This window comes from Eubalaena glacialis, chromosome 11 (assembly GCF_028564815.1).
Source record: "Eubalaena glacialis isolate mEubGla1 chromosome 11, mEubGla1.1.hap2.+ XY, whole genome shotgun sequence".
NCBI classification, from domain to species: Eukaryota; Metazoa; Chordata; class Mammalia; order Artiodactyla; family Balaenidae; genus Eubalaena; species Eubalaena glacialis.
Window position 1 is genome coordinate 110909394 of NC_083726.1, and position 27979 is coordinate 110937372.

At 46.9% G+C, this 27979-nt stretch overlaps 1 protein-coding gene and 1 non-coding gene across 7 annotated transcripts; both read right to left on the reverse strand.

The window, feature by feature from the left end:
• Positions 1 to 424: 424 nt before the first annotated feature.
• Positions 425 to 27490, reverse strand: NCAPD2 (non-SMC condensin I complex subunit D2). 6 transcript variants are annotated; one of them, XM_061205774.1, is made up of 32 exons: positions 27196 to 27490; positions 26282 to 26431; positions 18327 to 18402; positions 17986 to 18044; positions 17336 to 17517; positions 16882 to 17024; positions 14400 to 14527; positions 14204 to 14327; positions 13875 to 14022; positions 12662 to 12805; positions 12176 to 12310; positions 11989 to 12076; positions 11712 to 11892; positions 10242 to 10366; positions 9503 to 9742; positions 9029 to 9203; positions 8371 to 8455; positions 6616 to 6749; positions 6139 to 6271; positions 5961 to 6045; positions 5718 to 5885; positions 5253 to 5422; positions 4426 to 4537; positions 4228 to 4351; positions 3990 to 4145; positions 3470 to 3647; positions 3289 to 3383; positions 2736 to 2816; positions 2391 to 2574; positions 1203 to 1329; positions 943 to 1098; positions 425 to 720 (listed from the first exon to the last, which is right to left on the reverse strand). In XM_061205774.1, exons 2-32 carry the CDS (start codon positions 26406 to 26408, stop codon positions 635 to 637), a joined length of 4149 nt encoding a protein of 1382 aa, XP_061061757.1. In that variant the 5' UTR covers positions 26409 to 26431; positions 27196 to 27490; the 3' UTR covers positions 425 to 634. The 6 variants fall into 6 exon arrangements, with proteins under 6 accessions (XP_061061757.1, XP_061061756.1, XP_061061755.1 ...); XM_061205773.1 differs by having other exon boundaries at positions 11712 to 11889; positions 12662 to 12859; XM_061205772.1 differs by having other exon boundaries at positions 12662 to 12859.
• Positions 17594 to 17920, reverse strand: LOC133101852 (small nucleolar RNA U85). Its single transcript, XR_009702740.1, has one exon. It is a non-coding gene; the product is annotated as a small nucleolar RNA U85 (small nucleolar RNA).
• Positions 27491 to 27979: the final 489 nt, after the last annotated feature.

The window sequence follows — 27979 nt, forward strand, 5'->3', positions numbered from 1 at the left end:
TGTGCATTGTAGGATATTTAGCAACATCCCTGGCCTCAGCCCCCTAGCTGCTGGTAGCACCCCTCCCCGCTGGGTTGTGACCACAAAAATAGTCTCTAGACGTTGCCGACTGTCCCCTGCAGGGCAAAATCGCCCCCAGATTGAGAAGTGCGGATCTGGAGTCTAGACGCTGCCTAATTCTGCACAGCGGAGCAATCCTGCCCCGCGTGCAGGGTGGGGAGGTCGAGAGGGAAAGATGAGGCACTGAGGGGGCGTGAAACTCAGCAGATGCTGGGACAGGCCCCAGACTCCTGGGCTCATCTTCTCCTTCTGGATCAATAACCCTCTATCTGCTGCCTGCCTCTGGGCTAATGAGAAAGATGAAACAAAGATGAGCTTAGGAAAAACCTCTAAAAGTATATAAAAACATTTATTCATTGGAAAACTAGAAAACTGGCAAATGTATATTCCAAGGAAAGCGGCTCAACTCGGTTCAGTTAGGCTAGTTTAAGAGCAAAGCCGTCTGTTATAAAGACCATTTATGCATTAAAAAAACAAGGAGACAGGCAAACAAGTATTTTACAAGGGGAATGGAATTCAAGGTCACTCTACAAGACACCTGGCACAGCAGGGTTGGGAACAGGCAAGGCTGCCCCTAGGACCTGTGCCTGTGAGCAGATGCTCGGCGGATGGGGGTGGTTTTCTTGGGTGTCTCATCTTCTGTCATCTCTGCTGACGGTTCTATTCAAAGAATTGGGGGAATAAGAAAAAGCTGAGTCACAAAGATGGTGAAACATAGGTCTCGGACAACAAATGGGACAGTCCCAGACCACACTGCACAGGAAGGAAGAGGACCTTGGGGGCAGGGGGCCTACGCAGCAGGACCCCATCAAAGCCAGCCTCCCCCCACCCGCCCACCGAGCTGTGCTTCTTCTGGGCCGGGTGTGGAAGGAAGCACCATACCTTCCTCGCTGGACTCATCACTTGAGAAGACGATTCTGAGTTTCTTTCTTGAAACTCGCTGCTGGGAGTTTGGATGCCATCGGGTAGTACGGCGAGGCTCAGGTGTGACAAAGTCACTGTGTGACGCTGCAGAAGCCAGATGCCGGTGTCTAGAGACTAGAAAAGGCAGAGGCGTGAGTCCAAAAAGGAAAAAAAAAAGGAACCTCTATCTGAGAGGAGGGCCCCGCCTGGTCTGTCTTGCGAGGGGCTGCCTCACGTACCAGCAGGCTGTTTCCTGGCTGATGGGGCTCTCTGGCTACCCGCTTGGCCAATCTCAAGTTCCTCTATTGCATCCAAACCTCTGGTGTGACAGGCCCGAAGCTTCTGCTCAAATTCATCTATTACAGCCTGGAGGCAAAAAGAGGTGAAAAGCAGGCCTGGAAATATAGTTATTTCTATGATTAAAAAGAAACAAGTCGGGGCTTCCCTGGTGGCGCAGTGGTTAAGAATCCGCCTGCCAATGCAGGAGACACGGGTTCCAGCCCTGGTCCGGGAAGATCCCACATGCCGCGGAGCAACTAAGCCCGTGCACCACAACTACTGAGCCTGCGCTCTAGAGCCTGCGAGCCACAACTACTGAGCCCGTGTGCCACAACTACTGAAGCCCGTGAGCCTAGAGCCCATGCTCCGCAACAAGAGAAGCCACCGCAATGGGAAGCCCACGCACTGCAACGAAGAGCAGCCCCCGCTCGCCGCAACTAGAAAAAGCCCGCACACAGCAATGAAGACCCAACGCAGCCAAAAAAAAACAAGTCTGTGAAAAGACATGGAGGAACCTTAAACGCATATCACTAAATGAAAGAACCCAACTGAGAAGAGTATATACCGTGTGGGTGCGATGATACGACACCCTGCGAAAGGCGAAGCTGTGGCAACAGTAAAAAGACCAGTGGCTGCCAGGGCTGCGGGGAGGTGGGGTGAACAGGGGAGCAGAGGATGCTCAGGGCAGGGAATCTACTCTGAATGTCGCACAGTGGTGGGCACAGGCCACGATACATTCGTCTAAACCCTCAGCGCGCACATCACCGAGAGTGAACCCTCCTGGAAACCACGCTCTCTGGGCAATGGTGATGTGTCAAGGCAGGTTCATGGATGTCCCGCTCTAGCCTCTGGCGGGGAATGCGGGTAACCGGGGAGGCTGTGAGGCTGTGCCTGCCTGGGGGCAGGGGGCACATGGGGGGACTCTATACTTTACTCAATTTTGCTTTGAACCTGAAACTGCCCTCAATAAAGTCTACTAAAGAAAAGAAAAAAGAGAAACAAAGAACCAGGAATTGGAGACAGAAAGATCTGGTCTCAGGTCACTCTGGTTACTTGGTTGCAATCAGCTGGGGCTAAGTCAGAAATCCAGAGCCTCAGAACACTGGAATGAACTGCGGCTGGAATGCATTCCAGCCGGGCGCGCTCACCTTGCCCTCGGGCTTGGCTCCACGCCGCAACTTGCCCACAACGGACAAAAAGGCGCTGAAGATGGACTCGTCTGACAGTTTATCTCCAAAGCAGTCAAAGTTTTCCAGCACCTTGCGGAGGCCCCGCTCTGCGAGGGGCAGCTGTGACACGCAGTAGGCCAGGTCCCGGTACTGGCGCTCGGTCCTGTGGGCGGGGCGGCTCTGTGAGGAGCAGGGGGACCCAGGAGGGAAAGGCCTCCTTCCTCATCAGCCTCCCACAGCCCCGGGGAGGCCCCTGGGGCGTGGGGTCGGGGTGTGGGGCTCTTTCCCTCTCGGCACAAAGAGCCCTCAAGGAAGGCAGCGTACTGGGCCGTGCGGAACCGCTGACACAGCTTCTCCACCAAGCTCTCGGTCTGCTTGTCCTTGGTGATGTAGGAAAGGAGCTGCCTGCAGGAGGGGAGATGCAGATGTGCCGTCTCTGGGGGCAGCTCCGAACCCACCCACTGCCAACACCAGCCCCGTACCCTCCCCAGCACCAGCCTTCTGTCATCCTCCTGCCTCTGCAGCAGGCCCTTCTCTGCCACGGCCCATGCCCGGGCCTGTCCCTCCTGCCCTCTCTCACGCCTCGGGGAAGGGTCCACCCCACCCTCCTGAGGAATTTCACTGTGACTGGAAATTTATAACAAAAGCAGCTGCCATCCAGTGTCAGGACTTTTACCTTATTGAATCTTTTCAAGAACTAATAAAGGGGAAGTATTTCTGGCCTCCTTTTACACAGGAGGAACAGGCACAGAGAGGTGGTTATTGCTGAAGTCCACACGGCTAAAGAGTAGCAGAGCCAGAAATCACATACAGGTTTGTCTGATTCCTAAGGCTGCTCTACAATGGAAAATGTGCCCCAAGGCCCAGGGAACTCTACTTCATGATGGTGTGGAAAGGCTCCTCCTCCACTCCTCCCTCAGGGGCTGACAGGCGGCTGATGATATCTGGAAGGAGGTTATAGATTGCATTGCCCTGTAAGAGAGAGAGTCATATCAAAGAGACGAGGTGACCTGCATGTTCCCCCGGCAGCAAGCTCTAAGCTGCCCCCCACCTCTCACCTTGTGGGAGAGCTCATTGAAGAAGTTCTTGGCCAGGGCAGCGATCTGAGGGGCAGGGTCGATGAGCAGCACGGCCATCTCGCTCACCTGCCCCTTCACCTTCACCATGTCCTTCAGGATCAGGTGGGTCATCACCAGCCCAGCTGTTTTCCGCACTTGCTGAGCGGGGTCCCGGAGACTAAGAATGAAATCCGAGTCATCAGGATCAAGACCATGGGCTAAAGCTGACGCTGGCAGAGAGGCCCTCAGTAGGACTCTATGGCCTCTTCCTAGTGCCATTCTAGAAGCAGTTAGAGGCTGTCTAGAGTTGAAAGCTGGGTTTGGGGAAAGAGGCCAAGGCTGTAACCAAGGCTTCAGACAAGAAGCATCAATCCCTTTGGGGCCACCCTCAGCCAGGGCCTGCACAGATGTTCAAGGGAACACTAAAGACCAGGGAACAGTTCTGGGGATTCTCACACTGACTTCACCACAGCCTCCAGGGCTGGCAGGGACGGCGAAGGTGCTGTGAGGTGTCTCTCACCGAGCATACAGATGAGGTGTCCAGGGGTCCACCAGGTTGGGGAAGCGGATGGCCAGATCCCCAGTAGCAATCATGAGGTTAGATCGAACGATGGGGAGTGACGACTTTTCTAGCATGGTGAACAGAAGCCGAAGCTGGGAGTCACAGAAAGTGGCACTAGGGGCAAAGAGAGGATCATCAGGGAAACCATACCATCCCCCATCCTCCTGGAGAAGGCGATGCCCACCCCAAGGCCTACCCGATCATGCAGAACTTGGCGAGGGCAAGTGAAGCAGCTGCAGAGAGCTCTGGGTTGCTATAGAGACCAGGGTTGTTGCAGACTTTAAGCAGAAGTGGAACAAAGGCAGCCAGTGTCTGTTTGCCTGGTGGAGGAACAACTCTAGGTTTGGGACAGCCTACTTAGCCGGGGAGAGGGTCACTCAGCAATTCTTCTCACCATCTAGCAGCTCCAGCTCACAGATGCCGCGGATGAGTTCTGCCTCGGTGTCATCAGCCGTAGCCCCAACCAGCCCCATCTCCTCCTCCATGGTGGCCTCAGAGCTTGGATTCTGATGGGAAAGCAGCCAGGGATCATGGGTGAGCAGACCGTTTTGATTCCAGCCTACCCTTCATTTTGCACAAATGGATCTGGGGAAAGGCAAATTCTGCAAAACCATTCACAGGCTTGTCACGTGTATCCAAAGAAGGACTCTTGAATTAAACCAGAAAAGAACTAAGTCCATTTGTGTTTAAGTTGCCAAAGCATCCCACATCCCTTCTGAATTCCTCCTCACAGAAGCATATAACTTCCTATACACAGTAAACAGATGGAGCCTGCCAGACAATGGTTCAAGGTCACAAAGAAGGTCAGACTTTATCCCACTGCTGCAGGGCTCTGTCTCTCATTTGTCTGCCAGACATCACTGCCTCTAGTGGAGAGAACACAAGGTCCCATCAGGTGCTAGGCCCAGTCACCAAGGCTGCCGGAAAGGCCGTGGGAGTGTGCTGGTTCTAACAAACACTGCCTAGGGCACAGCCTGTGTCTTATGCCAAGGTCCCTATCTCGATGCTCTGTATTTACCTAAAACCTTCCTTCCTGGGTGATCCATCTTTGTTCTCACTAATCGTTTCCAGAGTAGTAGCAGCAAGGAGGCAGTCTCCATCAGATCATTTAACAGGAGAGAAGCGGAGATCCCCAGAAGGAAATGTGAAGGACCCGAGGGCCGGAAGCAAATCTGGGAAATGCCTGGGACCCGAACCCAAATGCCCAGGCGTGCCATTCACCTTCTCCTTTGGTTCTTTCGTCTTATGCTCCTGTTCTTCCCGGAGAACTCGGCGCCGACAGAGCTCCCCACTCACCGCCTGCTCCAGATGCACCAGCTGCTGCAGAGCCACGTCCCCGGCCAGGGACAGCAGGTTCATCAACAGCAAAGTGGGGAGCACGGGGGTGTCCTCTGCAGGAGGGAGAGCGGGAAAGCAGGGAGAAAAAGACAGTCAAGTCTCACAGGCCCCCGCAATACTGATGGCCCCCTTGCTCACGCGCTCTACACCCCAGTGAAGAAGCAAGAGACGGGGGTGGAGGGTGTGGTAGCAGTGACTGGCCCGGCCTGAGTGACAGAAAGGGACAGCGTGGGCTGAGGGGGTCGGGAGTGGTTGTAGGAAGTGGTGGTGCCAGTGGCTCCTGGCCGGCAGGGACACAGCAGAAGCTGGCTGCTGCCCGCGGGCCCACCGACCCTCTTGCCTACTTACTCGGGGCCTCCTGGGGGGTGCTCTTCTCTCCCAGCTTCTCCAGGGCCTGCTTTGCACAGCCCTGCAGCATCCGGGCACAGATCACCTCGGGGCCCTCTGCCAGCTGGTAAATGAGGGTCACTGCCGCCTCCTTGAATGGGATCCAGAGTGGGTCTGGGCGGACAACGCCTGCGCAGCAGAAGGGAGAAGTTGCCACTGCAGACAAAGGCCCAATTCTGCCCGAGGCCCTTCATGGTAGCTCACCTTTCGTGACCGTCTCCTGCAGTCGCTCAAACAAGCAGTGTTCCTGAGGCAGCCGGAAGGGAGGGTGACGTTTGCCCAGAGAAGGCTGTCCAAAGCAGGGAAGACAATGTGGGTGTGTGTTGAGGGTGGACAGAAGGACACGCACCCTCCTTAGTTTGGACGTAACCACCCCACGTACCTTCCTCCTGTCAGAGATGTTGGCAATGGCATGGCACACCTGTTGGGCCAACCTGTAGTCCTGTGGAAGCTTCTCATCCAGCCCTATGCTCACCAGTATGTCTAAGTTGCTTCCCACAATTTCTGGTTTTCCTCTGGGAGAAGGAAGCCATAGCGTTAAAGCCACTCACGGACACCTCTGCGTGGGGGACACCACCAAGGGGGGTAGGAACCAGCACCCAACTCAGGGCTTCGAGAGCCTTGGAGCGCTACAGAGAGGCTCTGGCACAGGGCTGGCCCCTTGGCATCCCTCTTGCTCTGTTGACCCCAGTGTTTCTGCTGCCTGGGGGTAGACTGGTACGGTCACTGTTTTATTCTCCATTTAGGTGGCTGATGCATGCGCAGAGCTCAGCTGGGCCTGACCGCTATCACTGAAGCAGTCTTAAGGGAACCTTCCCTTCCTCTCTCATCCTACCGCCTGTCTGGATCTGAGCCTCACCGTGCCATCATCCCAAGAAGCATGACAGAGGAACAGCGCTCCAGAGGAGAGCAGGGCACCTTCTTGGTTGCCCGCTCCCATAGCACTTGGGTCACTGCTGGTTTCAATTCATCCTTCTGCACAAACTCACAGAGCTGAAGAGAAAAGAAAAAGGGCTCAGGCCAAAAAATAACAATTCCCCTGATGCTTGGCCCACCTCCTCTGAAGAGAATATCGAGAACCTAAGTAAGTAAGGCAATGTTTGTTTAGGAGTGGGAGAGGAAGGAGGCTCAAAATGTAAAGCAGGGTCTTGGGAGGTGCTTCTGTCTCCGCTACTTTTCTGCTCTCATGCCTTCAAAACTACGTTTATTAAGATGACATATTGAAACTGACCTCGTTGAGTTCATGTGGATCTATAGTTTGGACTACATTCTGGAGATTTCTAGTAGGTTTTCTTGCTGTTACCACTAACTCAACATGTCTGAAATGGATGCCATCGTCCTTTCTTGCCTTTTCATTTTGCCAACGGCACCAACACCAACAGTCACATATGCTTCAAACTTCACAGTCACCTAATTTTTTATGTATCAGTCACTTAGTCCGACCTATTCTTCCTTTTAAAATTTATGTTCCATTAAAGTGCAATTCTACAGATTTTCCTCCCACCCCCAAAGTCTAGACTCCTGTCACTGCACATCTACAGCAGCCTCCAGGGACATCCCTGTCGCTAGCCTCTGCTCCAACCAACCTGTATGCTGTGACCTCCCCAGACGTCTATTTCATCATGCCACAGCTCTGCTCACCATGTAGAAATAGCTCTCCTCTGCCTGCTGTATGGGCTCCTGGCCAGCAGCTACTCTACAAGATCTCGGGCCAAGTGCCACCAGCAGGCTCTTCTTTCCCGCAGTGAGGAAAAAACTTGGCCAGCGGTGATACTCCTCCCAGTGGACGCTGGTGGTCAGCACCACCTCTGCCTTTTGTCCCATAATCCAAACCCTTCAAAGCAGCTCTGCCTCACTAAAATGCTGGAGCCCCTGGCTGACAAGGTTCAGGTCCTAGACTCTTGAAAGGCATCCCGGGATCTTCCAGATTTAGTTCCAAACCACATTTCCAGCTTTCTATCTTTTCCAGATGACAGTTTTGAGCCAGAACACAATCGTCTTCATTCTACAACATAGGCAGTGCTCTTTCTTGGCTTTCTGTCTGAAATGTTTTCCCTCCTTTCTGTAATTCTCTAAATCCTACTCATCAAGACCCAGATTAAGTCCTGCCACCTTCAGGAAGCTCTTCCCTCGAGTATCCCATCTCACACTGCTCTCTTTCCCACTCTACTCGTCAATAGAACATACCAGGTAAGAGGATGTTTTCTGCAACTCTTATGCCTGAGTTTGAATCTCAAACTTTGCCCCTAAGTAGCTGAAATTAGCCAAGTTCTTTAAGATCTCTGTGCCTCAGATTTCTCGTTGTAAAATGCTGATAATAGTATTACCTCCTAGGGCTGTTGTGAGGATTAGCAAATTAATATGAGCCAAGTGCTAAATACAGTACCTGGCATAACGTGTTATTATTATTATATTACTATCGCTACTATAACCATTGCCTGGGCCACTTAGCAATCTGCTGCATTGCTCTAGAAATGTTTTGTGTTTTGGGCTGCCAACTAGACTTCAAAGCGAATAATCTTATACTTCTTTGCAGGGCTGAGTAAGTTGCTGAACACACAGTAATTACTCACTAATACTTGCTGAATGAGTAAGTCAAAGTGAGGAGACTTACAATTTCCTCAAGACACTGAACGGTCCCAACTGAGGCATCCACTAGCAGCAAAGAGAGATTGTGAATCAAAGTCTGGGCCTTGGCTCTGTGGGAACAGCAGAGATCAGGGATCATTAAAAGACCAAGAAGCTGAACCTGGCAAACAGGTTATTAGGCAATCCCACCACAGTGTCAAATAATAAATAAGTGCTTTAGACTCACAGATATAAAGAACAAACTAGCGGTCACCAGTGGGGAGAGGGAAGGGGGAGGGACAATATAAGGGCAGGAGATTAAGAGGTATAAACTGTTATGTATAAAGTAAGCTACAAGGATATACTGTACGTGGGGAATATTTTATAACTGTAAATGGAGTATAACCTTTAAAAATAGTGAATTACTATATTGCACACTTATAACATTTAATATTGTACACATCAACTATACTTCAATAAAAAGAAAAACAAAAACAAACCAAATAACTGCTTAGGATGGGTTTCACTGGAAGTTCAGCCCCACCCCGAGCCCATTACAGACCTAGTGCTTCTGGAGCTAGAACTCCCCTAGAAGAAGGGTGCCCACCTCCCCCGCCCCCGCCGCCACTCCTTCAGGAGGCGAGACACAGCCTGTGAAAAGCTGATTTCAGAAAAGTTAGCAAAGGCAAACACAGCCCATCTACCTGGCAGAATCCCCCTTAGGTTTGAGGTAAAGTTGGCGGTAGGCGTTCAGCACAGCTTCCCGGACACCAGGCTCCTTCGACCAGATGAGAGGCAGCATGCGGCGCACCCCAAACAGGGCCTGGGGTACCCCAAATTGGAACACCATCACAAAGAATTCAATCACCTCCTGTACCACTGAGAGGACAGACACAAATGTCACCTATCTGCTTGGCAAAACTCCCCCAATACTTAAAGACAGAACCTTTCTTAATGTAGCAACGTGTGAGCGGAGGCCTTCCTCCTTCTTCCCTGAGGATGCCAACTCCCCTAAATGCCCCGTGAAATACTGTATGCACACTCCGCAGGGCTACACAAAGCAAATTGAAGTAAGAATCCGGGCCTTTCAAAGGAGCAGACAGACATCAATAAAATACGGACAAGACCGGTTCTTCCAACTCCAAGACCCAGTCCTTGCAGAGGGGATGCTGGCGTACCTGTAGTTGTGTGTTCATACATCATCTTGCTTATGATGCCAATGGCCTCTGTGATCTTCAGAGAGAAGCTGTAGGCATCCTGCAGATACTGCACCAGCATCTCCTGCTTCACCAGCTCATCGTTTTCCCTGCATTTCTCAGGCTCTGACACACTGGGCTTGTCTTTACAGCCAGTCTCTCCTGGGCCCAAGTTCCCCGCAGCCCCCTGGGGATTCTTCTCCTGTGTGGGAGCTGCTGGGCCTAGAGTTAAAGAATTACAGGATGGTTTTCGTTCAAGGGTATATGGGGAAACCCAACAGATCTAAACATCGCTGAATATTTGTTTCTACAATAGGAAAGCTTTTTTTTTTTTTTTGCCGTGCCACACTACTTGCGGGATCTTAGTTCCCTGACCAAGGATTGAACCTGTGCCCCCTGCAATGGAAATGCAGAGTCCTAACCACTGGCCCACTGGGGAATTCCCACTAGGAAAGTATAAATTTAGAATTTATTCTAAAATATGTTGGTTCATTTCTCAAAAAATATCCCTCAAGTCCTCTACGGTTTGGAAATAACCTTTTATGCCCTGTGAGTAAACCTTCGGCCCTGGGCTGCTTCCATTCCAGAGCAGAAGCACCACCAACCCCCTCTCGCCTCCTCGGCGCCGGGCTGCCGGCCAGGCCAGGGTCTGCCATAAAGTACACAGTCTACAAATATAGCTGAAGTGTCTTGTTTGCTGACTGAAGGAAAAGGAATTTACCTTTGAAGATAGTTCCTAAGAGATTCAGGAACCCGGTCTTCTCTGACTCCTCTGGGTCCATATGACAGAAGGGTTCAGATTCCTGGAAGTGGCCTATGGCTTCTCGAGTGAGAATGATGGCCTGCCTGACAGAACATCACCTGTCACCAATCAGGCACCCATAAGAGTGTCACTGCAGCCTTGTGTCAGGCAGCCTATGTCATGATTCCATCAAGAACCTAGACCTACTGGTAGAGAATTCTGTCACTTGTATAAAAAGGGGGAAAAAAAGTAGATATGTTTGACTGTGTGACTACACATTATCTCTAGAAGGAGGCTCGCTATGCGAAGGGAACTAACTGGCTGGAAAGCAGGTTTGGAAGGGATTTTTCATGGCACGTCCTTCTTCGAATTTTAAATACTGTACCATGTGAACATATTGTCTAATTACAAAAAAGTAGATTCCTGCTTAAAAAAAAAACAAAAAACCCCCCAAAACTCTGCTATTAAACTGTTAAAAAGTTACGTTCTAACACGTTTAAATTTGTAACTGGAAGCCAGAACCTCAGCTATTAAGAACTTCCCCCAGCACTGGCTGCCAAGGATTGCTGAAGGAGGAGGGGACATCTTTAACACGAGAAGAAGCCTTTTCCTAACTCATCACTAGCAAGCTTGGAGGCAGAGCAGGCTGCCTTTTATGCTTTAGCAAAGAGAGACACCAGAGAGACGTAGGGAGTTAGAGAGCCAACTAGCCACCCTCTCTTCAGCCTTTCTGAGCAGCCTAATTAGGTAAGAAGTAAACTAATGACTTGTGGCTGAGGTTTAAGAATACCTGTGGACAGCTATAAGGCTTTTGTTGCCGAGGTGCTCTCAAGTTCTAGTCACAAAAATCTTTTCTCTAAGATCAGGATTCATACCAGGTTGATTTAAAGATTAAGGCAGGATTGAGCACGTTTGTTACTATTTATCAGCTCACACATTTTGGAATTACAAAGCCACTAGAGATCTTATGATCTAATCAACTATTTCTAAATAAATAATGAAACTGAGCCCCAGAAGGTTTAAGTAACTTACTTTATAGAACTAGAATTATACTTACAGGTCGTCTTCTTCAAATGAAGCAGGACTTTGGTCATATTTAATTATAACACGATTTACGTTTAGTTGTTTTAGTAGTTTCTTTAAACATTTGTAAAAGTAGAAAAGCATGCTTAATTGTAGACTTTGCCTTTGGCATAAATCTGGTGTTCAGACTATTACTGCAATGAAAACACCTACCACCATCTGATGGCAGCATACCCTAAGTGCAGTTCATTTAAAAAAAACATTGTTAAAGAATGTACATATGTGTATCAACAGTCACTTTGCTGTAGAACAGAAATTAGCACAACACTGTAAATCAACTATACTTCAATTAAAAAAAAAATTGTTTCTCAAAGGTTAACTCTAAACCTAACAGGTCACGAGAGACTATCCCATTCTTTCACATACTTGTAACTAGCTTTGGCTAGCAATCGACGGATGCGTCCTTCCACCTCTTCCGCCGTCTCTGTTTCGGCAACCTCCTCAGGCATCCCCTCTCCTTCCTGGGGAAGCTTCAGCAGCTGCTGCAGGGTAGCCTTCAACTCTGGCAGCATGGCTTCCCACTCCTCCCCTGGGTCCAGCACTGCTGCTGAATGAGAAAGTCTCACTTAGACTCTTGCACCGAGTTTCCGGCTGCAAGGAGAAGGATGTCTGGGGTGAGAGCTCCCCCGCAGCAACTACTCACAAGCAGCTGCAGCTCGCCTCTGGGCCCTCATCTCTTGTAATTTCTGGGTTTCCTTCTGCAGCGGTCCAGCGAGGTCAGTATCACTAAGCTACCAAGGTAAAAATGAACATCAGGGTCACTGAGTCATGGAATTTCACTGCTGTTTCCATTTAATTCCTTCTCTTTTGGGTGGGCCCAGACTACTTACCTTGCAGGAAAAGGGATTATTGGCGAGAAAACTGGCCAGCAGCTGGATGGCGTTTTTACAAACCAGCACCGACTTGTCTGCCAGACGCCCCACTGCTAAGGCCACCACTGCCTGGAAACGTGTCAGGGGCAGAGCCTATGTGGAACAAGAAGACAGGATCAGATCCCGCCCCACACCTTCCATTCTGCTCAAGATGACCGTGAAGTACACTCTACATGAGCTAGCCACTCATTCTAAGGAAACTTTTCTACGGGGTGTGAATAGCTCAAGAGGACTGTCTGTAGTGGTTAAGACATACTGCAGTCCTTAAATGGAGCCCAGAATCCTTGTCCTTGATAGAGGAAGACCTTTATTACGGGTAGTAGAATCCTGAATTCTAGACTCCTCTTTGACATAGCTACTTTTCTTTTGACCCTGGATTCCTCTTTTCTTCGGCCTGTACATAGAGGGGTACCGTGTATCTTTATCATGTCAAAGGCCACTCACCTTCTGCTGGACGATTCGGGTAAAGAGTTGCAAAACACGGCTCCGCACAAAGGAGCTAACGTCGTGGCCGTGGGCCTGCAAGGTGTCCAAGAACTGGTCTCGGGTGTCTCGGGCTGCCGCCTCCAGCTGATCCCCGTTCAGAACCTGCAGCACCATCTCTGCCATAGCCGCCAGCACGGCATTGCGCATCATGTAATTCTGAGATGGATATGAGGCTGGTATGAGCCTCTGCACCCCCATACTGACTGTCCTTTTCCTAAACTCTTGTGCTCATCCAGGCACAAAGAAGGGGTAAGGCCTTTAGGCAAGGTTAAGCTTGCTTTTCTTAGCTCTGACTTTTTCTGGTCAACTGCCCAGCAGGTATTCATTGACTCCTGAGGTCACTAGAAAAACCTGAATCCCAGAAGGGCCTTGTCTGGTCAGAGGAGAATGTAGGGACAAAATAAACAAGAGCCCAGAGCAGTTTTTCCCCACAAGGCTCACCCAGGTAACCATGGTGGCAGCTGAATATGAAATCACATCCATCCACCAACACACGTTTGAAAAGCATTAATTACTACCTTTCATCTGAGGCCTCAAAGCCTTTGATCCTTACTAATAAACACCGCCTTTCCCTCACACTTCCCTTCCCACATCTTACTGACAGGGAAACAGAAATCAGCCCTAGTGCCAACCAAGTCCATTACAGAATCATGGAGAATAGTGTTTGGGGTTTTTGCCAGGCCAAGAGCCAGAGAATGGGGTCTTGCATAAAAAGTTATAGTACATTAGATGAACAAGCAGACTGTCTTTGTTCCTGACATTCACCGAGGAGTGCCAGCATCAGTTTGGGAAGCAGTAAGGCTAACACTGAGGGATAAGACAGATGATGTGGGTGGATCTGAGAACCAGGTGGGCAGGAAGGGGCTTTATCCTGAGGAATGGGTGGGACCCAGAATCACAGCTGAGTCACTCTCACTAGACTTAAGCTGTGGAACTGTCATCTCCCCTACCAGACCTGGGTGAAACCAGTGTGATATTGAAATAGGATTAATAAGTGGCTCTTTATTTAATTCAATAAACTTCATCTGCTTCTCTATAGGAAGGAACTGCCACAGTGATTAGCCTAGACAACTTGACTTCACGTGAAAGCTTCCTTCTTATTAAGAAACAGCCTTTCAACAATGCACTTAAAACCCCTAGAAAAACCTGAGATCCCCAGGGGACCACCTACCTCTCCATCCAGATGATCTAGTAGAATGCACATGCTGGACATCAGGATGGCCGGGACACGCTCCGCTAGTTCTGTCAGGAAGGCAGCAAAGCCCTTTGCCCCTGAAGGGTCCCGACTCAACTCCTGGGGACACTTCTGTCCAATCTCTCTACACAGGGGAATAAACATAGCCATAGCAGCATAACTTAATTACTCAGGTCCCAGTAAGGGAAGGTAAAGTTGGTATCTAATATCTGAAGGAATCTAATGTTACACAGAGAAGCAATTTCCAATCTTTATACTCTCCCTGAGGGAAATGAGAATTAGAAACTTAGAGAAGGAAGGGTCACCTTACAATCTCTCCTACTATGCTCTTCATTCCATAATCAGTTGCCCACAGACTCACAGCTGCCACCAGTACAGATGCCAGGTGTTCAAAGTGCTGCAGCATCTGGATGATCTTCACAGTGGCACCTGTGGAAGTACTACACATGAGAAATCATGGGCAAAATGAAAAGGGTGGGGCAAAGCGGAGGGCTAACTTACTCAGCATATGGTTATAACGTGTCAAGGCGACACCAAGCAGGTGTGTTATGGCTTCCCGGGTGGAGCGGTTCTTCTGGTGACTAATGGTGGGGTTCTCCAGGAGGCGGTAGCAGCAGCCAGTAACCAAACTGAGAAAGGAAGAGTTGAGATGGTGACATCAGCGGTCTGGACTCAACTACATTGGTCTTGCCTCATTCATTCCATCTCTGCTGCCCCAGTCAGGGTCTTCTAGTTTTCTTTATTCTATCGCCTTCTACACCAAGTTGCTTTGCTTTGCTGACCCCCAGATAGGTACTTCCTCCTTCTGGATTACCAACTTTCAACCAGTTACAACGTCTACACAGAAGCTGAATATATGATAAAAGACAGGACAAAATCACCACTGACTTCTCATTGTTAAATGGCCAACGCAGTCCTCATCTTAGTTGACCTTTCAGCTGCATCTGACACAACTGGTCACTTCTTTCTCCTTGAAACATGCCTCATTTGGTGCCAGGAGGCCAGACTCCCTTCTCAGTTTCTTCAGCGGGTTCTTCCTCCTCATCTCACTCTCCTGATGCTGGAGTGCCCCGAGGTACAGTCCTTGGACTTCTGCTCTCTTCTAGCTATGCTTACTGACTTAGTGACCTCATTCAGTCGCATGGCTACAAATACCATTTATATCAATACCTTATATTCCCAAATGTGTGCTCTAGCTTAGACCGCTGTCCTGTCTTCCTTCAGCTTTGTACATTCCACAACCAAATCTGACATTACTTGGATGTCTAATAGGCACCTCCAGCTTTCTATGTCCAAAGCAGAACTTCTACTGTCCCCCCAAACACGCTCCCACAGCCTTCCCCGTTATTTCAGTTACTGGCAGCTCCATTCTTCCAAATGCTCAGGCGAAAACCCTGGGTGAGTCACCCTCGACCACACCCTCCCTCAAACCTCACACGCACCTGTCAGCTCATCCCGTAGGCTCTCCTTAAAGAACAAGTACAGACTGCATCCACTTCTCCCCATCTCCACAGCCCTCTTGGGCCTAAGCTACTGTCATCTCTTGCCCAAGTGACCGCCACAGCCTCCTTACTGGTCTCCCGCTTTCCTCCTTTCCCTCCAGAGTCTGTTTCAACACAACAGCCAGGATGACCTTGTTGAAGACAAGCCAGACCACCTCACTGCCCTGCTCAGAACCCGAGTGGCCCCATCTCACTCTGATAAATGCCAAACCGTGATGGCCTATGAGGACCTGCAATTGGCTCCCTGTTGCCCCGACCTCACAGCCTACCCCTCACCCTGTCTCAGCTGCCAGCTCTGGCCTCAGCGCTATTACTTATACATGCTCAACACACTCCCTCCTTTGTCCTTGCTGTTTCCTGACCTTGCCCTTGCTCTCCCTCCAGATATCCTCATGGCTCTCATTACCTTCTCGAGGGCTTTGCTCAAATGTCACCATCTCAAAGAGGTCTTGCTAGAACAGCTGATAAAGATTACAACCCTTTCCCATCAAACTTCCCACTCCCTCCACTATCTTTCTCCACAGTAATAAACTATAAGACTTACTATATATTTTTACTTATTTAAAAAATTGTCTTCTGATCTAAAATAGAAACTCTAAGAGGGCAGAAACGCTGGTTTTCAGTGACTTTAATGACACCAGCCATGCACCTAGGAGATTCCCAGTAAATACTGTTTCATGAATGAATAAATGGCATTAAAGATGAGAAATTCAAAGCAGTTTCTAATCTTTATTATCTACTTCTCAACAACTCAACGTAATGGGAATACTTCTATGTATTACAGACAGAACTGAGGGATGAAATGAAGTATTTAAAAGGCATATCTAGTGAAGCAAATGTGGTAAAATGTTAACACTTGAGGAGTCTGAAGGGTATAGAGGATTCTTTGTACTATTCTTGCAACTTTTCTGTAAATCTGAAATTATTTCAAAATAAAAAGTTAAAAAATTGAAAAACAACAAAACAAAACAAAACAAACAAAAAGCATATCTAGGGCTTCCCCGGTGGTGCAGTGGTTAAGAATCCACCTGCCAATGCAGGGGACACGGGTTCGATCCCTGGTCTGGGAAGATCCCACATGCCGCGGAGCAACTAAGCCCACGCACCACAACTACTGACCCTGCACTCTAGAGCCCACGCACCACAACTACAGAGCCCGCACACCACAACTACTGAAGCCCACACGCCTAGAGCCCGTGCTCCACAACAAGAGAAGCCACCGCAATGAGAAGCCCGTGCACTGCAACGAAGAGTAGCCCCTGCTCGCCGCAACTAAAGAAAGCCCGCGCGCAGCAACGAAGACCCAACACAGCCAAAAATAAATAAATAAATGTGTGTGTGTGTGTGTGTGTGTGTGTGTGTCTATATATATATATATATATATATATATATATATATATATATATATATATATATATATAAAGCATATCTAGCAACAGAGCCTCATTCCGCATAGCCAATATCACCTATAGCAAACCCACCAGACAAACTCCTCTTCGATTATTGAGTGACTCCACAGGTGACGGATGTCCAACTGGAGCAGCTGTGTTAAAAGCTGAAGAATTGGTTGCCTCTCTTCTTCCCAGTCAAAGCCATGGGTTGCCTTGGCCCGGGCTTTCCTACCCTAAAAAAGGATATACTTAAGAAAAAATAAGGAAGCCAAGAGGATCATGATCTGCTAGTCTGAGTGCCCAAACTATCCAGTATTGAGACAACGTAGAAGGTAAGACGGAAGTATTACAAGTTCCAAAATATAAAAGACCTGCTTGTCAGCAAAAGATACATTGTGATACTTTTGAGTACCTCCTCATAAACCTTAAACATGGGTCAAGGGCAGAAAGGAAAAGATTCTCAGAATCACTGAATTCCATCTTTCCCACCAATTCCCGTATCTCCCCAGATCCCATATCAAGTGAGCCAGGAATAACAAATTACCTTCCCACCAAGGTCCAGGTCCATGAGGCTTGTCTGGCTGGTCATGGTCTCAAAGGATTCCAAGAGGCATATGAGAGCATAGCAGTTCATCTTGAGGGCATTTAGGTGTGCGCTTCTATCTGACCCACTCAAAGTTGCATCATCCAAGATGGTGGGAAGTTCCTGGGAGTGGCGGGATACCACTGCGAGGGGCAGGATCTGGAGTCAGTTTCATTCACTTTCCTCATACAACCCAACTTCAAAACCCCTAGCACTTGCAGCCATCAGATTACCAAAGATCTGTGTTTCATCTCTCAGTGGCTACAACACAAGCTAAGTCCTCTGGGACCCCTGACCCTGATATCCTGAACATGCCCTATCCCTACTCTCTCACTCCAGTTATCCCAATTTCTCTCTGGCAACAGGAAGAACTGCCTCTATTGAAGAGAGGCAGTTCAAGAGTAGGAAGAATTTATTGTTGGTCTGCCCTTACAGTGAACACACATAACTCTGTATTGCCCACCAAGATTACAGACCTATAGGTCAGAGGTCCCCGGGCTTAGCCAAACCAACTGAGTCACCACAGCCTTGATATCATCATGTGGCAGGAAACAGTAAACAAACAAACAGCAACACACACCTTCCATCCCCTACCCCCGACCCATAAACACCTTTTATCAGGAATTCCAGAGTATCTTCCTTGAGGCCAGGGTCTATACTTCGAAAGTGACTATGAGGGAAAGAAAGTGCCGGGGGGTGAGACAGGAACCTGCAGAGCCCATTCTAATAGATCAGATTGAACCTGAGGAATCTAATACTTAAAAAAAAACACGTGAAATTACTCGACTGAATAAATATGGTGGCAAGCTGGGGTAAATGCTCATGAGTAGAAATATCAACACCCAGAACCATTTATCAGTGAACTATAATTTGGAATTTCAGGACTAACATGCAAAGTTAGGGCAAATAGCCACCAGTTCTTTTTAAAGTATCCGAGGGGTACTTTACTTACTGCAGAATGCTGTAGATGGTATCAAAATGCTCCAGCATAGCCAGGGGCCCCTGAGCTCGAAAGGCAGCCTGAAATGCTATAAAGATGAAAGAAACTAATCAATACAGAGGGGAGAGGCCTTTTTGGTAAGTTCTGTTCATGGCAGAAAATGGAGTTAATTGCTTTTCTTGGTAGAATCACAAAAGTAGACACATCATTTCAATGTAATCTACTATTATAATAACATCTGACACTTTGTCCTGTTTTACAATTAAAGCCTTACTTGAGTTTTATTACCACATCTCTGAACTAGATGAAGCAAACAGTACTGTGCCTATTTCATGGGAAAATAAATTAAATGTCTGAGTAGTTATGTGACTTGTCCAACTGAGTAATGAACACAAACTCAGGATCTTTTTTTTTTTTTTTAATTTTGAAATTACAAAAGTAGCAAAAACAGTACAGAGTTCCTGTATTTTTCACCCAGATAATGGTAACATCTTATATAAACATAGTACAAGGATCTATTCTAAACCAAGAAATGAACATTAATTCAATGTTATTAACTAATCTACAGATCTTACTTGAATTTTGCCAGCTGTTCTATTTTTGTCCTTTTCCCAGACCAGGAGCCAGCCTAGGATACCACAATGCATTGATTTGTCATACCTCCTTAGTCTCCTCCAATCTTTGTCTTTCATGATCTTGACACTTGAAGTGTATTTGCCAGTTATTCTGTAGAATGTTCCTCACTTTGGGTTTGTCTGCTATTTTCTCATGATTAGATTGAGGTCATGCACTTTTGGCTAGATCACTGAGAAAGGGAGGATGGGTCCTTCCGATGCATAATACCCAGAAGTAGGTGATGTCAATGTCTTATTACTAGTGATATTAACTTTGACCAGTTGGTAGTGTTTGCCTGGGTGTCTCCCCTGCAAAGTTACTATTTTCCCCTTTGCAACTAATAAGTATCTTGTGGGGAGATACTTTGAAAATCCTGTTTCTCACCACATTCTGCCCACTTATTTAAGCATCTATGGATGATTCTTGCCTGCCACAATTATTACTTTTACTAAATGGTGATTCATCTGTTTCCATCATTCCTTTTATGCTTACTTAATGGGAATGCCAGGCTAAGTATGAGCTGTTACTTTCCCTTCTTTTATGTATCCAATTTTTTGTTTATAACAGAATGGGCTCATGAACGTTTCTTTTATTCTGTGTTTTAATCCATTCTTATTATTAATTTTGTTGCTCAGACTGTCCCATACTTGACCACTGGGAGCTCCTTCAACTTGGCCTGTGTCTCTGACATGCTCCCTTCATTCTTGTTCTCTTACTTTCTTGTACCACAAGATGTTCCAGGCTCGTCTTGTACCTTCCCTGGCTCAGTCCTGGAATCAACCATTCTCACTGGAGTCCTGGTTTCTTTTATGAGAGAATGGTTATGTAGAAACCAAGTTCTAGGCCCTAGTTAAGATCACTGCTGTTGGAGCTTTTAGGCCCGGTCAGTAGAGAAAAGCAGGATATACATATATGTAGGTATAAATGCACACACCCCTCTATTTTTATCTCTCTGTGTATACATTAAAAACATAAGTTCACTTATATATTTGCTTAATCCTAGTATACACATAAAACAGTTTCAGAATTGCTAACCCACACCCCTTTAAAAAATAAATTTACTAACTACCTTATGCTAATAATCGTGTAAAGTTCTTTTATATACAGTTTACAGTCAAAATACTGGACTTCCCTGGTGGTCCAGTGGTTAAGACTCGGCACTTCCACCGCAGGGGGCGCGGGTTCGATCCCTGGTCAGGCAAGATCCTGCATGCCACACAGCGCAGCCAAACAAAGCAAAACAAAAAACCCGAAATACTGGGTTTCCTAGTTACTTAGGTTATTTTCTTCTGCAATCCTTTAGTGTGATTATGTCAAACATCTGTAATACACTTAGGTTCATTTGTTACTACAGATTTTCCTTGATTTATGATGGGGTTACATCTTGAAAAACCCCCTGTAAGTTGAAAACATTGTAAGTCAAAAATTTAATACATCTAACCCACTGAATATCATAGCTTAGCCTAGCCTACCTTAAACATGCTCAGAACACTTACATTAGCCTACAGTTGGGCAAAATCATCTAATACAAAGCCTATTTTATAATAAAGTGTTGAATATTTCTCGTAATTTATTGAACACTGTACTGAAAGTGAAAAGCAGAATGGCTGTCTGGGTACAGGATGGCTCTAAGTGTATGGGTTGTTTACCAGCTGCCTGGGAGCTGCAGTTGCTGCCCAGCATCATGAGAAGAGTATCCTACTACATACTGCTAACCCAGGAAGAGATAAAAATTCAACATTCGAAATATGGTTTCTACTGAATACATATTGCTTTTGCACCATCATAAAGCTGAAAAATCGTAAGTTGAACCATCGTAAGCTGGGGGACATCTGTACTTGTATTACATTTTGAAAATCCAGCATTTTTTTTTGGGGGGGGGAGGTGCTGCAGTTCCCCGACCAGGGATTGAACCTGGGCCACAGCAGTGAAAGCCTGAAATCCTAACCACTAGGCCACCAGGGAACTCCCTGAAAACCCAGCATCTTTTGATTCTCAAACTCAGTGCTCTTTTCATCTTCACTGTACTGCTTCTATATAAAAACTTCAGTATAAAAGGGAGTAGCAGCTAATTGTGACTTACAACATGCAAGAGTAGCAAGGCAGTATGGGAGTTATTTTTTTTTTTTTTTTTTCTGGCTGCATTGGGTCTTTGTTGCTGCGTGCGGGCTTTCTCTAACTGCAGTGAGTGGGGGCCACTCTTCATTGCGGTGTGCGGGCTTCTCACTGTGATGGCTTCTCTTGTTGTGGAGCACAGGCTCTAGGCGCATGGGCTTCAGTAGTTGTGGTGCATGGGCTCAGTAGCTGCAGCACGTGGGCTCAGTAACTGCAGCATGCAGGCTCAGTAGTTGTGGCACGTGGGCCCTAGAGTGCATGGGCTTCAGTAGTTGTGGTGCATGGGCTCAGTAGTTGCGGTGCGCGGGCTCTAGGGCAGGGGGGCTTCAGTAGTTGTGATGTGCGGCCTCTAGAGCACAGGCTCAGTAGTTGTGACACATGGGCTTAGTTGCTCCGCGGCATGTGGGATCTTTCCGGACCAGGGATCGAACTGTGCCCCCTGCATTGGCAGGCGGATTCTTAACCACTGCGCCACCAGGGAAGTCCCGGGAGTTAACTTTTGAACCAAGTTGTATATCTAGCTCTTTCTGTGGATGGGGAGGGAAAGAATTCCACCAAATTCTTCTTTTCTGCAGTAAGAAGTTGGTTTGCCTAGAAAGTAAAGCTTGAACCTTGTACTACATTATCACTGCTGGCTCACTGACCTGATTCATCATATTGCAGTGTTATGCTGTCCAACTACTCTGCGATGTTTAACAAACTATTTTATTTCTCCAATTCCTGCTGACACCCTAGCACTATACTCATAGCATGTTCCCCCCTTTCTTTATACCTCTTCTTATGCTTTGCCTTTCTTCTTTTAGTAGATGACTGCCTTCTACTTTACCAAAAAGAATGAGACCCAAAGCATGGGCTCCCTCATGTAATCCTGTCTCTCTGTCAACAAGTCATTCTGCCAACACCTTCCCATTCTTTGCTTCAGTCTCAAGTGAAAAGATTTTCTGTTCTAAAGCTAAGCTGTCTCACTGCCCCCAAAGACTCGTCTCCTTTCTTTCACCTCTGGCCTCATCCTCTCTAGGGAATGCTCTTTTCCTGACGTGCTCAGGCCCCTACTTCTTTAAAACAAACAAACCAAAAACGATCAGTGCCTTTCATTTGACTTTGCGCTCATATCCCTTTAAAATTTTGTGTAATCTTTCTCAATTCCCTGAAACCTAGTTTCTGAGATTTACCAATCTAACAGCTATTCTCTCAAAGATTACCCATTACCTATTTTTTATTACATCCAATGATTCTCTCCATTCACATCCCTCTTTACTTCTCCAAAGCAGCACCCGCTGATCTAGTCTAGTCACCCTGCTTAGGTTTATATGTGGCTTGAACATTTACTAGGCTAAGCTACTTAGCTTACCAAGTCTCAGTTTCTTCTTTTGTAAATTGGGAATAATAACAGATCATACCTTATAGGGCTTTTCAGAATTTTTTGGTAAAGATTAAGTGAGATAATCCACGTGAAACAGTCAGGACAATACTTAGCACATAATGTAACTCAGTACTTGTAAGCTATCTCCCTCTCTTACAAACCTCCTTCTGTAATCTGGAAAATATGGTAAAATGAAAATGAGAAAGAAATAAACACTGTTAACATCTGGCTAATTTTTTTCAGTTTATTTTCTATGCATACTATTTCTATTGTTGAGGTCATATCACATATTCAACTCTGTTCTGTTTTTTAAAACAATATTAAAATAAGGATATTAAAAAAAACCTTTGTAATAGTTTTTAATGACTGCATAACATTCCACTGAATGTACCTCAATTAACTTACTGTTCCTCTATCATTAGACATTATGATATTTCTAATTTTTTCCACTTATTATTAACACATTTACTCCCCTTGTAAATCTGGATTAAATCCCACTGACTGATTACTCCATTCATGTAACTACACAAAAAAAAATGGCTCAAAAAAACATAAAACCATGCCAACTATTCTCACTTTATGACCTCAAGTAGGCCCTTAGTATTTCTTAGTAAGCCTATAACAAGTTCCCAGGCCTATTTGCTTTCTTCTAGGCAATTATTTCACACCTTTCCTCTGTTCATAACATCAAGATCGCTTTCCCCCAACTCACCTTCAGTTAAAGGCTTCACTTCCTATCTCACTGAGAAAACAGAAGCAGACAGAAGAGAAACTCCAACTGCGCCAAGTTCTGTATTTATTGGCACGACCTGCATTTGTGCCCATAAGCTCTGCCTCTTCTTTTTGCTGCTGTGGATAAACTGTCCATGCTCTAATTAAACCATCTCCTCCCTGCCGAGCACCAGATCACATACTCTGACTCCTTAAAGGATACTGCTCCGACAGTCATTCACTCTCCCTCTGGCAGCATCAGCTTTCCCCTCTCTCTGATTATTCCCATTCAGCACATACACATGTAATGTTGCCCATCTTAAAAAAAAAAAAAAGTCCTCCCTTGACTCTGCCTCCCCCTCCAGCTACGCCCTATTTCTCTGCTACTCCTTAAAGCAAAACAACCAGAAAGGGTTATCTAAACTCATCAACTCTAACCTCTCCTCCCATTTTCTCATAAACGTATTCCAATCAGGCTTGATTCCCACGGCTCTGAAATAGTGTTCAAGGTTACCAGCCATTGCCACATTGCTAAGTCCAGCAATTAAATGTGTAGCTGATCTCTCCTTTCCCTTTTGAAATTTCTCCTAATTTAGCGTCTTTGTTCACTTTCTGCCTCAACAACTAGTCCTTAGTTTCTTCTACTGGTTCTCTCTCATTTTCCCAGTCTCTAAATGTTGGACTGCCTTAGGTTTTATGTCTTGAAACTGCTTTTCTTCTCCATCAATACTTACTCCAATCTCACAGCTTTAAACACCCTCTACATGCTGAATATTAAATCCCGAATGTGTATCGTGAGCTGGCACCTCTCCCCCGAACTCCACAATCATATAACCAACAGTCAAACGTGCTCCTCTCATACTCTACCCATCTCAGTAAATGACAACTCCATTCTTCCAGTTGCTGAAGTCAAAAAGCCTTATTTATAATCATCCTCAATTCTTCTTTCTCGAACCCTGTAAATCCAATCCAGTCCATCAACAATCCTGTTGGCTCTACTTTCAAAATTCACTCAGGATCTAACCTTTTATGATCACCTCCACTGCTATCACCCCAGGTAAGCTGCCTGGTATTATTTTATTAGCCTCTTAATTAGTCCCCTGCTTCTTCCCTTCCCCCTTACAGTTCCTGCTCAACACAGCAGATATACTTTTAAAATGTCAGACCATGTCACTCCTGTGCTCAAAACACAATGGCTTTCAAGCTCACTCTCTCTGAAGCTAAAGTCTTTACCATGACCCACAACACCCTAGATCAGTGCTTCTCCAACTGAAATGTACATCCGAATTACCTGGGGATCTTCTTAAGAAATGGATTTCTGATTCAGTAGTTTGAGGATGGGTCTTCCTCCTGCATTTCTAACAAGCTCCTAAATCATGATACTAACGCTCCTGGTCTGAAGACCACACTCCGAGGAGCAAGACTCTAGAATAATCTGTACCACTTCCCACCTGACCTCTCTTTTCCTAGAGTACTCCCCTCCAACCACATTGACATTTCCCCACCTCAGGGCCTCAGCACTGGCTTTCCTGTCTGCTTAGAATGCCCTTCCTTGAGAACCTGTATAGTTAACTTCCTCACTTGTATGGTCTCTGCTCATATGTCACCTATCAGCAAGCCTTCTCTGATCATCTAACATAAAATGCTAGTCCATAACCTGGCTCACTGTAATCTTTTTTGTCTTGCTTTATTTTTCTCCTTGGTATTTACAACCATCTGACATACTCCATATTTATTTATTACTTGTTGAAAGCCTTGAGAGAAAGAACTTTGTCACCTTGGCTGCTTTATTTTCTGTTGTATCCCCAGTGCCTAGAACACTGCCTGGCACATAGCATAACACTAGTAAATACTTGAACAAATTAAATGACCTGACCTGGTGTATTTATAGTAGAACTTGTATTTAGGGTTCTAAATACCAAAAGCAATGCAATTGTTATAAAAAGGACTCTTAAAAGGAACAAGCATTCATGTAACAAAGTGATACATAATAACAACTGAAATACAGTTTGCTAGAGTGTGCAGCTTGTGCCATTGGTGATGCACAGATCCACGCAATATGGAGAGAATGGTCTCTCTGTGGACACCCATCAGTCAACTCCACACTCTGCCCTCTTCCTTGCTTACCAAATGGTGATATGTTCGGGTTTAGGGAAGCCTAGGTAATGATCTTGATCAATTTAGCCAATCTGGATAATTCCATTTCCCTTACCAGTAGTTAGGGAAATAGGCACCTGATCCAATTCTGGCTAAGTCTGTTATAAGACTTCTGGTAGTTTTAAAACAAGAAAGAAGAAAAAGCACAAGATAGAAAAATCTCTTTTTCTACTTCTGCACATCAGAGCAAGGAGCTGTCATCTGGCAACAATGATGGGAAGGTCAAGAAGAGCCAAGCTGGAATTATATTATCAAAGTGCTTGATAATTAATGAACCCTACTTGCTGAAGGAGATAACAAACAAAGTAGGTTATTATCCAGATGAGGAAACCAAGGCACAGAGAGAATCAGTAACTGTCCAAGGTCAGAGTAGTGGAGCCAGGATTCAAATCCGGGCAGCCTGGCTCCACAGACTTCATCTCTACTCTCTGTAACTCTCCAAAGCAATCTGACTGACACAAGACACTTCCAAGAAGTACAGTGACATTATGGATGGGGTCTTGTTGGTAATGCATGAATAGTTCTCGGTCATCTCTAGGTTTCAGTGGGCAACTGCACTGTACATATACTGCGCAGTGTTGCAGCTGTGCACATATGCTTTCTTCCATTATTGCACACTCTTGGAAACGTGATCTAGACTCTAAAAAAGTATTACCTGAAACAGGTCAGGTCAAGTCCCAGACATTCTAGGAGCTATCTTCTCCTACAACTCTTAAAACCACCTGGACTTTATTTTGGCATATGGTAAGAAGTCAAGATCTAAAATAGAATTCTCCCCAAAGACTAACCATACACACCAAGACTGTTTATTGAATAACCTAGAGAAGGTGGTCAATGAATATACTCTTCGTGTAATGCAACGCTAGGGAGAAAACAGTAAGGAACAGGAAAGACATGTTCCGTGCCCCCATGGAGCTTAGTGGTGTAGTGGAACAGACAGACAATATAATCACATGTGGGTGGTTGTTTTGAAGTGCTAGGCACAGTGGCAGCTATGGAGTCTTACCTTTAAGGTGTGATGGAAGATGTCTGATGGACAGTACCTCTTGCACGACATACTGATTCACCCCTCCACTTTTCAACAACTCCTCTGGGGATAAGGGCAGATGGAACTCGTACAGATGGGGAGACATCTTTCCCCCAGTGGCTCACAGGGCTAGAAGCCAAACAGCAAACAAGTCAGGGCCTATATCTAAGGGTCGTCTTTTTAATCTGGTTCTGTTATTCCCCTCCTCCGATACATAACACTTTTTAGTCTTACATCAAGCTAATAACATTATCTTAGAGCGTGTGAGATTAAGCCTGGACTAGAATCTAATTCTAGTTGTGACTCTGACACTTGGCCATGTCACTTCTGTCAGACAGGGCCCCATCTGTCAAACAGGATTACTGATCTCTGATTACTTTACAAAATTGCTCTCAGGATCAAATGAGTCAAGGGGTATTAAAATATTTAAAGAACTGTAAAGTGGCATATCGATGCGTTAAGTTAGCATTGTTATTTCTGTTTTATGGGCAAAACTTCTTAAGTATATAGACACTGTCTCATCTGAGGCCAGAACAGTGACCCAGTATGGGCTAATGGGCTTCCTGTCTCCAGAATGAGAGAACATGAACATTTACTATTGGTTTACTCTGTGCCAGGTTCTGTTCGGCTATTTGAACGTCCTATCTGATCTAAGACTCCAAATGCCAATCTCATGAAGTGCATAGTAATATAGCTCATTTTACAGATGAGGAAACTGAGACTAAGGTTAAGCGATTTGCCCAAATTCCACTGCGGATCCGTGAGACTTACTGTTTCTACCACGTCGTACCACAAGGACACACCCACTAGACCTCCCAGCCCAATACCGCGTCCTACAGCCCGGTGGCCGATTTTCCCGGCCTCTCCTTCCCCGCTCCCCCTGAACACCGCACCTTACAAGAGCACTTCGCCCGCCGTTCCTCCAACTCTGGCAGTGGGGCTGAAACGAAGAAAAAACCAAGGAGGGCACAAGACGCACCAATCTGCGAGGCGGCACTCCCGCGGGTAGAGAGACCGACCAATACCCGCCAGGCGGAGGCAAAAATCCGCCTCCGAGCCGGGCGCCGCGCGGGAAAAGCCACAGAAGTGCAGTTCAAATCTCAACGGCCGCAAGGGGGCCAATCGCGACGCTCGCTGCAGACACCGGCCAATCAGAGCGCAGGAGCCGGAAGGCCCGAGGAGGGCGGGGCCTAGAGTCCGGCTCCCACCCCCACCCACCCACCCCCGCCGCCGTTGTCTCGCGGCCGCCTACTGCCCCACAGGGTCCTCCTTTTCCGCGGTCGGTGGAGAGGAGGCCCTGGCGGTGCCTGCCGGAGATGCCGCGTTTGTAGCTGGGCAGTGGCCGTGCCCCTGGGACCGTGACCCACTCCGTCACCCCCAGGACAGGAGGCAAGTTCAGGCCGGCAGTTAGAAGGCTTAGGCTCTAGTCCAGGTTCCGCCATGTCCTCTGCCATATGACGTCCAGCAGGTCACTTCACTCCCTCAGCCTCAGATTTCCTCCCCTGTCGATTAGGGGGAATAAAAACAGCTACAGCGCAAAACTGCTGTGGGGCACAGAGAAAGGAAGGTCTGGGTTCCAGGTTCTGGACCTTCATCTCCCTCCGGAAACAGGAAAGGGTGAATTTGTTTGACCTTCAGCTTTGGAGGGCCCTAGGCAAGGAGACGAGTCACTCAGCT

Bases quoted from the DNA above. Each gene is read 5' to 3' on its own strand.
- NCAPD2 (XM_061205772.1), bottom strand. From the start codon at position 26,408: ATGTCTCCCCATCTGTACGAGTTCCATCTGCCCTTATCCCCAGAGGAG. The intron at 4,538-5,252 runs GTGAATGGCACG...CTTTCCCATCAG, and splicing joins CGAAAGAACCAAAGGAGAAG to AATCCAAGCTCTGAGGCCAC. The intron at 2,817-3,288 runs GTAGAGTTCCCT...CCCCTCCTGCAG, and splicing joins CCTTTCCACACCATCATGAA to GCAGCTCCTTTCCTACATCA.